The following is a 16,051-nucleotide window of genomic DNA, read 5'->3' as shown; positions in this document are numbered from 1 at the left end:
TCTTGGCTCGAGCGAGCTTCCTTCGCTCGAGCGGTCTGGGTTTTTCTTCGCTCGACCGAGAACTTCTTGGCTCGAGCGAGAGTTTTCTGTGTCTGGTCGCTCGAGCGACCAAGCCTTCGCTCGAGCGAGCGTGTTTTATATCAGCGGACAGCAGCGTCTTAAACATCACTTTTTCAGTCCCTTTCTTTGATTAAACCCTAAATCCGACACCCTCTCTCTCTAAACTTGCACTCTCTCTAAGATTTGATCTCCCTAGGGTGTGAATCTAGCCTAGGGCCTTTGTTAAAAAGATAGAGGGCGTTGAGAGCTTCGATTTAATCTGAAAAAGTTTGGATTTGGAGCAAGTTGATCTTCGAGTCTTCATCTCCTTTTTGGCTAAAACTTCAAGGTAGGGATATCCTACTCCTCTCTATGGGTTTTGTCTTTAAATTTTGGTATTTTGAGATGTTGGGCTTGGTTTGGTAATTTTGTGAAAGTTTGGGGCTTTTGTGTAATTTTACAAAAGTTGGGGTTTCATTCATAATAAACCTAGATGCATGTTTGGCATAGAAAAATGGAATGATTGTTGAATCATTGATGAAAATGGGACCTAAGGGTTGAAATGTTAATTATGGGAATTGACCTAATTACATTGTTTAATTAATTGGGATAATTAATTGAGAAGAATGAAGAAATGAAATGTTGATTGAATATCCATTGTGCATTTATTTCTGTTTAGAAATAACTGCTTTGGGCTATCGGTGGAGGATAGTCGTGATTGTTGTAGACAATGCATGATGATTAGGCGAACTGAAACTAATCAATGAAATGTGCCATGGAACTTGACGGTTGATAGAATACATTAACTGTATGTATTGGGTGATTGTATATAGAACCAATGTGTTTATATACGTTATGTGTAGAGGAGGAGATAGGGGATGTACTCCGCGGTTTAGGGGAAGATAGGGGATGTATCTCTAAACCGGTTAGTGTTGGGAGAAGATAGGGGATGAACTCCGTAGATACAGCTCATATGCTTGTCTAGAAGTGAAGATAGAGCTTATATGCTTATCTTTGTGATGTGTGGATACAGCTTATATGCTTATCTGTGAATGTGGGATATTGTTGTTATACATATCTGTTGAGAATGTGGATATAGCTTTTATGCTTATCTGAATGTGAGATATAGTTTTTATACATATCTGTGGAAATAATGATAGAGCTAGCATGCTTATCTGTTGAAAAAGGGAAAAAAATGAAAGGTAACTTAGACTCATAAGTTGTATGACATAAATGTGTAATTTATGTGAATGTATCAGTGTTGACCATCTATCAATTGCTAATATTTTAGGCATTGTTCATGGTTGGTTTAGTGTATTTCTACTGGGCTGTGGCTCACCCTATATGGGAATATCATTTTCAGGTGCAGGAAGCATGCCACCTCCAAGGACATAGCTGGGAGGCTAGTGGCGGACATACTTTTGTCGCTTAACTTTTGATGTATTACATGTAACTTCAAGCCTAGGGCTTAATGTGTAAACGAGTTAGTACTCTTTTGTTGTAACCAAGTGTTAACTTGGAAAGCTGTAAGCCTGTAGGGCATTTTGTTATGATGTTAACATGTAATACTTATGTAATGAAACTCTAAGGAATAAAGGAATGTGGTTAGTTTATATGCAAATGCATGCCTTATTTGATGGGTTTAATGTTATTATTTTGAGGGCGTTACACCACGAATACATTCCAGAAAACTGGACAATCATTCATGATTCACAAAATAGCATTTCAGAAAACAGATCATATCATATTGTTCAAAAAAATACTTAAATTCAATCATAGCTTTACAGAGTTGTTACTAACGGATAGTTCCAGACACAGATCAGACAAATTAGATAGATTAGACAAATCAGGCAGACGATAGCTTGTGACCTACACAAACACATGACAGATACACATTGAAACACAATATCACTTCTTTGATCAAACTTAACTTCTCTTGTCCTTTTCTGTCTAAGTAATCCGAAGTTCTACTATGCTCATTCTTTCTTACTCCAATAAACCGGATTCTCATTTCACATATTCTTTCATTACTAAATCCCTTTTTTCCAAATAGACCGATTTCTTGGCGTCTTAATCAATTACTACTAAATCAATGATTTATTCTTTAACCAACTAATTTATGTTGATTGTTAGTTTATTAATCTTCATTAAGTCATAATTCTTGTTTAGAAATGTTTGTGAGGAGAAGAGATAAAAATATAAACAAAATGTGATTTTTCAAAACATGCTGAAAATAGCCTAATCGCTCGAGCCACCAACGTGGTCAAATAACTAACGTGGAAATGCTAATATTCGTGAAAGGTTAGATAGAGCAGTTGCAACTGTGGAGTGGCGAGCTCTATTTCCTTGTGCCTAGGTATTCCATGAACTCTTTGTTGGATCAGATCATTGCCCTGTGGTGTTAAATTGATGTGTACCTCTCAAGAGGGTGCCTCGACTCTTTAAATTCGAAACCATGTGGTCAACGAGTCCTGATTGTGTGGAGGTTATCAGCTCCAAATGGGCTGTCATTCAGGGTGGATCTCCTATGTTCCAATTAGTTAAGAAACTTCAGTGCTGTAGAGATGGGCTTAAAAGTAAAGAACATTTCAGAAACAATAGCTTAAACATTGCTCTTATAAAATCTAAGCTTTTGTCTCTTCAGTCCCAACCCTGGACAGAGGCTAATATGCAGGCACAAGACCAAATGAAATCTGATCTCGAGACAGCTCTTTCTAGGGAGGAAATGTTCATTCATCAAAGATCCCGTATCCGATGGCTAAATTATGGAGATAGGAATTCTCATTTTTTTCATGCCTCGATGATCCAACGTCGCCAACGAAACTAGATTCTTCGCTTACAAATAGAGGACGAGACTTGACTAAACTCGGAATTGGATATTAATCACCATCTTTTGGGTTTCTTCTCTTCTTTATTCACAAGTGTTGGAAACAGAAACTTCATGGAGCCCTTATCTGTTGTGGATCCTATGGTCTCTGATGTTATGAATAGGATCTTAATTCAACTGGTCGGTGATGAAGAGATCAAGGCAGCAGTATTCCAATTAGGGGCAGTGAAGGCTCCAGGGCCGGATGGCTTTCCAGGGTTTTTCTATCAAACTTATTGGGAATAAGTGGAAGCAAAGGTTTGTGAAGCAGTGAAGAGTTTTTTTCTAGGAGGGTATCTGCTCAAAGAACTCAATCAAACCAATCTGATTTTGATTCCCAAGGTTTGCGATCCTGTGTTGTTATCCCAATTTCGCCTAATCAGCTTATGTAATTTTAACCTAAAAATCATCACAGAGATCCTTGTCAATCGTCTGAAACCAATCCTGAAGAACTTTATCTCTCCAAACCAATCAGCTTTTGTTCCGGGGCGAATGATTCAAGACAATATTATTGTGGCCCATGAAGCCTTCCATGCTCTCAAATTAAAAAAATCAGGGGTTGTTGGTAACATCGCTATCAAACTTGACTTCAACAAGGCCTATGATCGGATAGAATGGGACTTTTTAGCTGCTATTCTGCAAAAGTTGGGGTATCACCCTAAATGGATTAATTGGGTTATGGAATGTGTTTCTACAGTGAGCTTCTCTATTTTTGCTGATGGTGAAAAAAGAGCCTCTTTTATTCCTTCTCGAGGGCTTCGACAGGGTGATCTCCTCTCCCCATATCTTTTCATTTTAGTTGTGGATGTTCTATCAAAACTCCTCAATCGGAGTCTCACTCAAAATCAAATCTCGGGGATGAAAATAACAAGGCACTGCCCAACTCTTTCGCATTTATTTTTTGCAAATGATGTGCTACTCTTTCTTAAGGCTGACACTCAGGAATGTAAAAATGGTTGGAGATTCTGGACATTTATTGCAAGGCATCTGGTCAACAAGTAAATTTTGAAAAATCAAGTGTAATTCCCCACAAATGTTCAGCCACAGGTGAGCAGCTTAATCAGTGCCCTCTCGAGTCTCAAGACTACCCCTGCTAATGCAAAATATTTGGGTTTACCCTCAGTCTGGGGTCGGTCAAAAGCGGAAGCTTTTCAATTCATAATTGAAAAAGTTCTCTCCAAGTTACAAGGGTGGAAATCAAAATTGTTATCACAAGCGGGGAAAGAGACTTTCGCTTTTCCAAAATGGTTTTGTACACGATTGAATGCCCATATTAGCAAATTTTGGTGGGGTGGGGATCCAGAAGGAAGAGGGATTCATTGGATCAATTGGGACTTTTTGGTGCTATCAAAATTTAAAGGAGGGTTAGGCTTCCGAGATTTCAAAGCTTTTAATTTGGCCCTTTTAGCTCGCCAAGGTTGGAGATTAGTGAAGTATCCGAACTCTTTTCGTGCTCGCATCTTGCAAGGCAATTACTTTCCTCATTCCTCCTTTTTGGAAGTGGTGAAAGGGCGTAGGGCTTCTTGGGCTTGGGCTAGTATTTTGCAGGGAAGGAATATGCTTATGGAAGGGTTAAGATGGCAAATTCATAGCGGTGCAAATGTTAAGTTCTGGCAAGATAAATGGGTGCCAACTCTCCCTAAATTCAAGATATCCACTCCACTACCTGGAGGATCTTTGATCTCAAAGGTAGAAGATGTAATTGACTCTACCAGTAAGAGATGGAAGGTTGATGTTCTTCGAACCCTGGTATCTGAATCTGAAATGGAAGCAATCAGGACAACTCCTCTACCGTTGGCACCTAAAGAAGATGCACTGATTTGGCATTTTGAATCAACAGGGGTATACTCAGTTAAATCTGGATATCATGTGGCTCTGTCAGAGACGCAAAACCAGTGGATTCAGAGACCCTCTACCTCTTTTAGCCCTCCGGATACTTTTTGGAAGTTGATTTGGTCTCTCAAAGTTCCTCCAAAAATCTGCCATTTCTGGTGGAGAGCCTGTAAAAATGTGTTGGCTTCCAGAGAAAACTTGTTTCGAAGACGGTGTGCCCCTTCTAATGTATGCCCGATATCTCAATGCAAAATTGAATCGGTGGAACATTTGCTTTTTGATTGTGAATGGGTTAGAGCCGTTTGGTTCGGGAGTGATTTGAACTTCAAAGTTGATTGTGGAGCTATTCAATCGATTGTGGTGGCAAACTTCAAGAATGAGGAGGATCAAGCTTCCTGCCTCGGTAAAGTAGTTTGGATTGGCTGGTTCATTTGGAAGGATCGAAACAATTATGTTTTCAACCATCACCCTGTGGAGCCCTCCTCGACTTTACGTCGAGCTGGAGTGGCAATGGCAGAATTTGAGTATGCTATGATAAGCCCAGTTGTTTCATTTTCTCACGAGCCTTCTCTGATCCCAAATGAAGTGGGCACCTGGATGCCCCCTGATCAAGGCAAATTCAAAATCAATTGGGATGTGGATACTAAAAAAGGCTCCTCCCAGGCCTCTATTGTAGTGGTATTGAGGAATTCTTCGGGACGGATTCTGAATGGTTTAACCAAGAAAGAATATATCTCCTCTTCATTCCAAGGTGAAGCTCTAGCTTGCAGATGGGCCTGTCTCTGCGCTCAAGCTTGCGGTTTACCAGGGGCGATTATTGAAGGAGATAACAAATCAGTCATCCTCCTCAGTGTATCAGAGATTGTTTCTCCTTGAGAGTGTGGACTGATTATTGATGATATTAAGAGATTGGCTTCTCAAGAAGTGTTGCCTCTTCAATGGAGACCTCGATCTACAAATCGTGTAGCCCATTGGGTGGCACAAGCCTCACTATATGGTTATCTCCCACAGGATTAGGTCCCAAACCCACCATCTGCCCTTGTTGCTTTGTTAGGTGCTGGTTAGTTTTTTCTTTGCTTTCAGGTGTTGTTTTGTTCTTTTCCTTGGCTATTAATTCCCCTGTTCAAAAAAAAAAAAAAAACTTTCTCTAACTTCTCCCAATCTTGCTCTATTATTTTATTTGTGAGTAGGATTAATTAATAATTAATCACCCATCAATTTAATTAATCAATTCTTAATCTTAATCCATTATGATTACCGCATAACTTAATTAACTCAATTAACCCCAATTAAGTATTTATTTAATCTTTCTAAATTTTATTAATTTAAATCAGATTTTTGATTAAACTCTTATAAGGCTCTTCATATTAAATTGATTCAAAATAAAAATCCTTTATTAAACGAATTACTACGTGAATTCTAATTAATAATCAAGTCTAACTCCATTCTTTTAGAATTAATCATAACTAATTACAAATTCCTCATAACTTAATTAGTCAAATTAACTTCAATTAAGGCCCAATCAATCATTTTTAAACTTATCAATCTAAATCAGAGTTTTAATCAAATTTCAAAAGGGGCTCCAAATATTAAATTAAACTCATTTACATCATCAATCTTGGTTTCGCAAATCACTAAAGTCTTCAATTTCAGATCAAACTCAAAATCTCCGTCAATAAATTACATCTCCAAATTGGACACCTCATACGTAAATTTAATTCAAAATAATCAGAATTGCTAATCCTCATAATTAAATTAACTTAATTAGTTCCAATTCGGACCCAATTAATCAAATCTTAATTTTACTACACTGAATCGAATATTTAATTGAATTCCCTTATGGTTCAATCCTTAAAATTAAACTGATTCAACTCACCAATTATACTTTCTTAAGCTATTTAGGCCTTCAATTTCTAATTCAAAAATAACTCTTTTATAAAATCATATACGAATCAAACACAATGATGTTCATCAATTCCACAATTAAATTAGAATAATAACTAATTAAAATCCAAGTCACCTTGATTAATTAAATGTGAAATATTGTACATAGCGGAGTCATTACACATATTGTATGCATTTTTTAGAGTGTAGCACAGTTTTGCTTGTTTTATTTCTTATTAAAAAACACCCAAGTATTTTCATCTTTCATTTATTAGTATATGACAATTTAAAAATTTTGTGTACGCAATGCGATCTATAATTCATTACTATTCATGTACAGGATGAACTATGTAATATTACTTCTTATTTCCATTTTTTAGTGGTAAATCACTAAAATTTAAGTTCATGGAATACATTTTTTAGCTTAGTTTTAATAGTGATTTGTTAATTTTAGTCATCTAAATTGGACTTGATCCAACCACTTGGACTTATTTAATATCTTACTTTTGGCCCCCCAATGTTGTAATCATAGCTCCGCCCCTGGTCATTCATCCGCTATTCTCAATCCAAATCTGAAATAAACCAAATAAGACATGCAGAGACATGTATCAATAAAATAAAATAAAATAAAATCCCACAAAACAACGTTGTTTTGATGAGCACAAATTTCAACCCTTCATTTCCCGCGCTCTCTCAGAGAAAGTACTACAGATTGCATTACAATTTTTACACTACGGAGGATATGGATTCTGGACTCGTGATGAGATGAGTCGAACTAGCCAATTTACTTCTATTTTAGGTTAGGTTCATATGTAGTGTGACTCAATGAGATCGGTTTAGTTTTTGAGTTTGCTAATAATTCAACCAAGCCGAGCCATATATGTACCCTTTCGTGCACCACTGGCCAAAGCACTTTAAAATTCGTTAAGAAGAGAACATATGCAATTTTGGATTTATATAATAGTATAGATGGATAGATAGTGTGGATAGATTGTGATTGAATGGAACTAACCGACTTGCTTCTATTTTGGGTTCACATTTAGTGTGAGTCAATGGGATCGGTTCGATTCTTTGAGTTTGTGTTTTAATTCAAACCAAGCCGAACCATATATGTACCCTTTCGTCCACCACTGGCCCATGGACTTTAAATTTTCTATGTTCATCTGTTAGTAAAAATTATGCTAAGGTTGTGATCGACAAAGACTTTACAATAATTCAAACAAACAATCAACAAAAAGGATCAAGCAATTATGTAATTCATTCAAATGCCTCAAAAAAAAATGGGAACTTTTCTAGAACAATTGATAGTTACAAAGTAAACAAAAGATAATTTCAAAATGAAACTATCCAAGTTTACAAGAGTCATAAGTTACAAATTACTGAAACTACTCCTAGATTGAGAGAACTATTCCTAACCAATTAAGTCCCTCATGATTCAATTCCAAATCAATTTAGTCCTTGAAAAAAATATAGAAATAAACTGTAAATCCGGAAGTTCTATTAATTATTATGAAGCCCTATGCCCTATTAATATAATTATAAAATCCTTGTAAAATTGCTTATCAGAGTTTATTTTCTGAGCCTTGTCAATATAAGTATATGATTACTAGTATTGAAATTTTTGTAGTTGTTTTTATAATGTCTGGTTTTTATAGCTCTTATTCTTGTCTTACTAGTAATTAAGTTTTCACATTAACTGAGGAATCTCATGTTTCATGTCCGATGGGTCCACGTACCTTATGTTTACTTCATTCTTAGATATGGATTTTGGGATTGCTGAGCAATTGAACCAATTTTTCCATATAGCTAGTGTATTTGGCACCAAATGTTTTTTGCTTTGGCTCTTCCTTTCTGGACTATAAAGTTTTTGGAGATTGTTGGGTAGGGGAATGTTGTCTAAGTTAAGTGTTGTCTTTGAATTATACAGGATAGAAAGCCATCTCTTTTTCAAGATAGTTTTATTTTTTACAGACCATTATGTATAAGATTTGACATGGTTCTCCCTCCCTTTATTTCAGTATCTATCTTTTATTCAAATGCCATGAGGAAAGTATAAAAAAGGCTATTCAAAAGCAAAGCAATCCAGTTAAAAAAAAATTGTCCAAGGCTGACATGGCTCGGTGGTTGACTGTATCTCCATTTGTGGACATTGATCGCATTCTTGAAATTATACAACAAAAGAGCCTAATTATAAGTGACTCTTTGGAATTCACAACGAAGGATCCCCTCGTCGATTTGTTTCGAGAAGACCACCCAAAGGTTTTTTCAAACTAAACGTGGATGCCAATATTCGAAAGGGAGAAGAAGCCTATTGTGGTATTGTTGTAAGAGACGAAAATTTGGAGCTTATTAGTTACACTCACTACAACTACCGTTGTGAAAATATAAAAGAGGCAGAACTGGATACTCTTATTAAGGCGATGGAGATGGTTCAGATGAAATTTAAAGGAATTGATCAATTAATTGTTGAGATGGATCGGCGGGATCTTGTCCTTGACATCAATTCCCTCAAAATTCCAAAAAATTCTGTCTACTTCGAGAAAATTTTGCAAGTACAATACCATAAAATATGTGGGTGTTTTGCATAATAATTATAGATTTAATGGATCTAATGTGTTTCAACAGTTTCGCCAAGAATTTGTTGCATTCTTTTAAGGATGCATCATTGATTTGGGTTCCCCGAGAGATGAAGAAGGCTGCCAATGTGATTTCGTTACTTGATCTATATAAAGATAAAAAATATAAAATCATAGACTCTTTTCACTAATACATTGTGCAGGGCAAATATATGCTAGTGGATTACGTGCTTTCTCCTCGTGGTAAGTTAATACTTCTCATTTTAGTATCCAAAATAAATAAATGGAAAAGTTGTTTCGTTTTTTAAAGTTTGTATTTTTGCTCTCTATTTGCAGATAAGGCCGGCGTGAATGAAAAGGGATCAGAGCAGACGCAGACGTGGACTTCCTAGTACTTATGACTCATTACAACCCATGTTTTTATAGCATCACCATATATATGGGATACTTTTGTTTTTTGTTTTTTTTCTCTTCATGTTCTTTGTGTTGACATATATAGTCAACTTTTGAGGTCAATCAGGGTAGGCCAGTAGTAATTGTCAAGGGAATTCTGTGTAATTTGCTCTAATTTTTGTTTCCTCTTTGCCATAATATTGGTCTTAATTTAATGTATATGGTAAAGCCATAGTAATGAGTTTGAATTCTTCATTTCAATGCTTTTGGAGTGAATGGGTTGATAATTGTTAACTATTCATTGTTTTAAGAATTTGTGTGTAATTTGATGTTTACATCACTATCAAGTTCAGGTTTCGAAGCTGAATATTTTTGTACCTTGCGTGCAGACAGTTTGTATTACAGGAGCTTTTTACAACAAGATGTAACAGATGTCGATTGGAATTGTGATATGGATGGTGTTGTGGATGGATTTATTTGGCAATGTTATGGATTTGTCTTGAACAAATGCATGTTTTATTTTTGGGATATACTCTGGATGGATTTGCACAAATTAGTCAGCATGGTGGGACTGAGACATATCTTGCTTCTTCTTTTTTTCCTATGGGTATGAAATCCAAATGTGTAACTTGCACAATATTTCAAACCGTTAAAGTGAATTTTATAGTTGTGACATCTCCAAACTTAAATTTCATTTCGGGGATAACAATATGCGTTTGTTTAAATTTAATATTGTATACTTGCTATTTCATCTATTTCCTTTACGTGGGTTTTTTTTTTTGGCCGGAGGGGGGGGCGTAGTTTGATGAAACAATGGAGATCATTTTGTTGAGTTTGTTTATGTACTGAAAAGGCACAATGACTTCTTTGGATTTGAAAGATGTTGGCATGTCATTTGTTGGGCGTGATGAGTGTCTTGTATATGCTTTTTAAATAAATAAAGTAAAAATTTGTACAAATCGGATGATGCATCAGATTATCTGAAACATTGTAGCCAACTGACTTGACTTGAGTTGATCTCGATGTAGAGGTAGAGCATAGCCTAGCACAAGGCCAAAGAAAAGCAAAACTCGTCAAAGGGTGGATAGAGATCATCCAGAGAAGAGTAAAACTCATGAAGCATAAAAGAGCTCATCCATGAAGAAAGACTTTGAGGTTATCCTTTGAGGATGACTCCCAGGTCATCCATAAGAAAGGAGGACCCAGAGGTCAAACCTGAGAAGGAAGACCCCCCATAGTAGAGCAAATTTCACCCCTAAGGATTTCAGCATCAATTTGATAACTTCCACTTCAGAAAGTTCTGTTTGGAGTTAGGAATCTCAGGGATATTATGACATGTTCAAAGTTTATTTTTATTTTTATTTTAATAGATGATCAAACCTTTTTATATACAATTTTGAATTCACTATAATAAACACAATAAAAAGTACTAATTTTTTGAGTATCCACCAAGAAAATTTATGGGATCACAAGAATAATTATGCTTCATTTGAGAGATTTATTAGTAAATGCCCCATCCCGAATTTAGTTTGAATTTGAATATGATTTAGTAGTAAATGCCCCAAATATATTCAAATTCAAACTAAATTCGGGATGGGATAAGCTCTCCTTCATATCTCATCTTTCTATACCTCTCTTGTGAGTCTCAACCTAAACTTACACTAATAATCTAAATCGTCTACTTCGTAAGTCTCGTAATAAAAATTATCCATACAAAAAATCAATAATCTGAATGTTTGATCTCATATGTCTCGCAATAAAGGAGGTGGTTGTATGTGTGAGAGAAATGGCACTCCAAATCCCTACTTGGTTCAACTTGTAAGTCAACTGAGAGATGCCACATCAATCAACACCACCTTATATACCGGTGCCACAACATCAAGAAAAGATAAGAGTTTTAATTCAAACATGCCACAACTTCTTCCCCATGGATTTCTCTTTTCTTGCCCCTTATCTTCTCCCTCATTTCCTTTTCGGTAAACCACCGATAAGTCTTAATAGTTGGAATACATTCTTATCAAGTTCTATTGAAAATAAGTCTTAGTAAAATTGTCGCTAAAAATAGTTTTTTGTGACATTTTTTACATATGTCGCTAAAAATTGATAATTAGTGACTATTTTTATCATGATTTTTATAAATTGTCGCTAAAATATACAATTAGTAGCGTTTTTCTATGACAATTTTTAAACTATCACTAAAAGATGTAAATTAGTGACTTTTTTTGTTCAACTGTAGTTTAAACTTATAATTAATAACGTTTTTTGTGACAATTTTCAAGCTGTCGCTAAAAATTAATAATTAGTGACATTTTTTAATAGTGTTTAATGAAAAATGTCATTAATTATCATAAGACCTTGTGGACAATAAGTCCACTTTATTAAGACCTACACGTAAGTCTCCATTTTCTTTTTTCAATCAACATTCCATGAACTTTAATCAGTAATATAGACTTCTAATAATTTTTATTCAACCTAATTTCTACCTGTATACATTATGCAGACACGCATTTGATTAAAAAGTAAATTTTAAAAAAAAATCCAAAAACAAATGCGTGTTGGGTCCAAAAACAAATGCATTTGATCACTCTCAACCCTTTATCGCCACTGACAACAAAATCCGAATTTTGATTCCAATAATACTCTCATCTTCAATTTTAAAATTCTAATTTTTCTCCCATTCACCCACCCATCCTTTGTCGCCATTGTCTCCACTCTCAACCCTCTAGCGCGACTACCATGGCCACTAACACCAAAATCAAGAATGATTGCAAGGGACTTTGACCCTCCTCGTGAGGATAGTCCCAAGTAGAACAAAGGTCCCAAATGGGGTCAGTTATACACTAAGCTGACACCAAAATCAAGAAAGAATAATAAACGAATTTGAGCCTCCTTGTGAGGATAGTCCCAAATAGAACGTGGACCCTCACCAAGAGGATAGTTTAAATAAGACTTGGTCACAAATGAGCTCAGATCGGCTCAAAGCTAACCCTAAAATCAACAATAATTGCAAGGGTGTATTGATTCCAAATAGAGTGAATCTTACTCCAACAAAGGCCCAAACAATCACAAGAACTTACATAAACTTGGCCAACCCCGGGGTGGTCTTTTGAACTTAGCTGACCCCGTGGGATGACCATTATGAACTTGGCAGACCCCGGGGTGACCATTTTGAACTTGGCCGACCCTATGGGTGGTCTTCTAAACTTGGCCTACTCTATTGATGGCCTTTGACTATCCTACACATGGAGAAGGGCTCGTTCAACATTCATCGATCGGCATTAAATTGCCAACTCTGTTGATGGCCTTCGGCAATCTTGAACATTGGCGAGTCGGCTCTCTCAACCTTCATTTGCTAGTGGGCTTTGTAGAGAAAATGATCAAGCGATGAAAAACAAAAGGCTTGGTTATTGTTTCTTCATTTCCATTCCTTCACTTGGTTCTTGCTTTTTCTAATGACTGTATTTTATAGGGTGAGCAAATAACACCTTAGACTGTAAGGTCAGTAAGTCTATTCCAATTGGAGCAAGAACATATGAGCTATTTGCTAGTTCTTTTCTGTGTTTCAAATGCATGATCTCGTTGTCTTGGACGTGTGTTGGTCTATATAAATGCGAGTTACACAAAAGTAAAGCGTACTCATATTGTACTGAAAATATATTTTCCAGTTAATGTCTTGCAAGTTGACCCAGACACTCAATTATAAAAGAACAAGGTTTAGTTTTGATAATTTAACTTTTCATTTTGTTAGTTTGTAAGTTTACATTATATGTAGTTTACATCAATTCGATATGTAGTTTACATCAATTCGATAATCAAAATCATATGATTTCATCAGTTTTCAAAATTAGATATAACCGTGTTATCATTTTGTGCAACCTATCTTATATGAGAGAATTGTGTCCATTTTCATAATTAATTTATATCTTCATACCTTTTTGTTTTTGTTTTTATAGAATCTACAAATCGAAATTTATATCTCATGACCTCATCAAATTGTTGGGTTGGCCCAGCCGGCAATATCTTGTGGTGCGGGTTTGCTGTAGTCATATACTCTTGGGTTGGGTCACTCAACTTGGGTTCCAAATGGTGTTAGTTTTTCCCTAAGCTGTAGTCATACTGTTATTCCAAAAACGTGATTGGTGATTCAGTCTTTAAATATAAAATCAAGAAAGAATAATAAAGGACTAGAGTCACAAATGGTGTTAGTTTTTCCCTGAGCTGACAACAAAATCAAGAAAGAATAAAAAGGACGTGCAACCTCACCGAGAGGGTAGTTCCAAATAAGACTAAGGTCCCAAATGAGCGCAGATCAGCTCAAAGCTGACCCTAAAATCAACAAAAATTGCAAAGGTATCTCTACTCCAAATAGAGTCAACCATACCCTAACAAAATAAGGCCCAGAACAATCACAAGATCTTATAACAAGATTTCAAGATACAAAGCTTAAGATCTTAGAACAAACACTTGAAGATACAAAAGTTAAAAAGCAAAACAACCACAAATATTGAGGGTGCAAAGGTTATAACCCGCCAAAGAAATAAAATGGCTGATGTGAATTCTTTACAAAATATCTAAAGGAGGATGCAGAGTTAAGAATAGGGGTTCATTTTTCAGCCAATAGCAGCATTAGTTGTGACGGCTTGCATCACTTCATCCCCATCACCTACTTCAGCAGCAGTGGTTGAGCCAACCACCTCATCCCAGAGAGGAAGTGCAGTAGTGCAGATGCTGAAACATGTAGCAGAGATCAAAAAACCATGGGGCAGAAATAACTTTAAGATTACAAAAGTAAAATAAAAAGAAAATGTCAGAGCAACACTCATACCTCAAATAGAGTACATAATCAAATCATAAATGCCTTATCCCCATCTTAATAGCAATCGCAACGGAGGCGCATTGCTGGCATGACAAAATATTTTCCAGATATAGCTTTCTTGGTTTGATCGTTCTCTTTGCCTGAACATCCCTAGAGGAGGTAGTAGACTGAGAACATGAGGCTGCTCGTATTGTATGGAATGATCGGGCCTTAAAGGTCCAACTCGACCAGCCAGTGGGAAAAATATTAATCTAGACCAAGGAAAAGAAAACATCACAAATTAGAAAACAAAGAACAAGGTAATACATCAGCACAACTACCAATTTGGTAGTCTAAAAAACAAAACTAAAAAAATATTTAAAAAAAAAAAAAAAAACTTAAACAAGGATTCCTTTTCTTTTCCTTGTACATAAACAGGGCTTCCTCCTCTCTCTTTTTTAATTTTTATTTCCTTTTCTTTTCTTTCTTTTCTTTCTTTTTTTGTTTTTCACATTTGGATTAATTATGGTAGAACATAGGACTGGCGACATCACCAAATCATCTTGGGATGACAGACACCACCGCAAGAGGCACCTAGGTCATGCCTCAACCAGGGCAGGCATGGAATACACCATAAAGAAGGGGGCCAAAGGCAATAAAAGATAGAGGATGTTGCACTCAAGGGGAGAACATGTTCATCTAAGAAAATGGTCCAAATGACTAGAGAGTACAACCAGTTTAATAAAATACAAAAGAACTGTATATACTGGCATACCTCAGTAGGATGGTTGTTGAGTATATGGCATAACGGAGCTTAAAATTGCACAAAGAAACTCTTTATTATATTACTAATAAACTCATACAGATGAGGGGAGCCAAGCAAGGGTGAGAGAGGGGAGACTAGGAGGTGAGACATACAGATTTGAGAGGGGGGAATCAAGAAAGAGAACCAAAAGGTGAGAAAGAGAGTTCAGTCCAGTCGATATCCCAATGAGAAAGATGATGATAACCCCTACAGGATAAGGGTGGTCTCTCAAGAACCATTACATGTATCCCTTGTAGATTAAAAAAAATATATCTGATTGAAGTTAAAGTCCAATAATCTCACATATTAATAAGGTTACACTATATAAACAGTCATGTAGGGCAAGACAACCAAGAAAGGCAAGCAAAACATCCCAATCGGTATTTTTCTCACTTTCAAGTGCAAACAGGAAGCACTTTGATACATAAGCACAATGTGTCATCATGCAAACACATTCAAAGATGGATGTAATGAAGTAAATACGTACTTAAAGAGACAAATGTAGGTTTTTGTTGTCGTGCTTGTCTGAAACTCGACCTATGTCTTACATCCAAATATGATACACATCTAAACAAGTTAACTAAGACATTCAAAAAACAGCCCAACCTCTTTGTTTGAAGCTTTGTCACGATCATTTTTAGGGACTCTGTTGCTCTTACAAATTTTTGAATAAATGGCTTCCATCTTGCTAGAACTAAAACAGATAGCTGCCTTTGGCTCTTCTGTAACTGATTCCTCAGGTCCCTCGATACCAACCTACTCAAGAAATACTTGAGAAATCAACAGTCCCGAGTCTTTTACTTTACCCCAACATCAAGGGCAAAAATAAACGAATAAAGAGGACTCAACATGTAGTGATC

General features: G+C 36.1%; 1 protein-coding gene across 1 annotated transcript in view; it reads right to left on the bottom strand.

Moving 5' to 3' along the window:
• Nucleotides 1-13,946: 13,946 nt before the first annotated feature.
• LOC114288898 (uncharacterized) overlaps nt 13,947-16,051 on the bottom strand; it is a 162,767-nt gene continuing 160,662 nt past the window's right edge. The window contains exons 6-8 of the mRNA XM_082899039.1: nt 15,798-15,947; nt 14,417-14,658; nt 13,947-14,319 (exon numbers count right to left, since the gene is read on the bottom strand). Coding sequence (XP_082755165.1) covers nt 14,440-14,658; nt 15,798-15,947 — 369 coding nt within the window. The 3' untranslated portion in view covers nt 13,947-14,319; nt 14,417-14,439. The remainder of the gene's footprint in view (nt 14,320-14,416; nt 14,659-15,797; nt 15,948-16,051) is intronic.

Source organism: Camellia sinensis, chromosome 12 (genome assembly GCF_055761805.1).
Source record: "Camellia sinensis isolate YWXY chromosome 12, ASM5576180v1, whole genome shotgun sequence".
NCBI classification, from domain to species: domain Eukaryota; kingdom Viridiplantae; phylum Streptophyta; class Magnoliopsida; order Ericales; family Theaceae; genus Camellia; species Camellia sinensis.
This window is presented reverse-complemented; position numbering and strand designations above follow the sequence as displayed.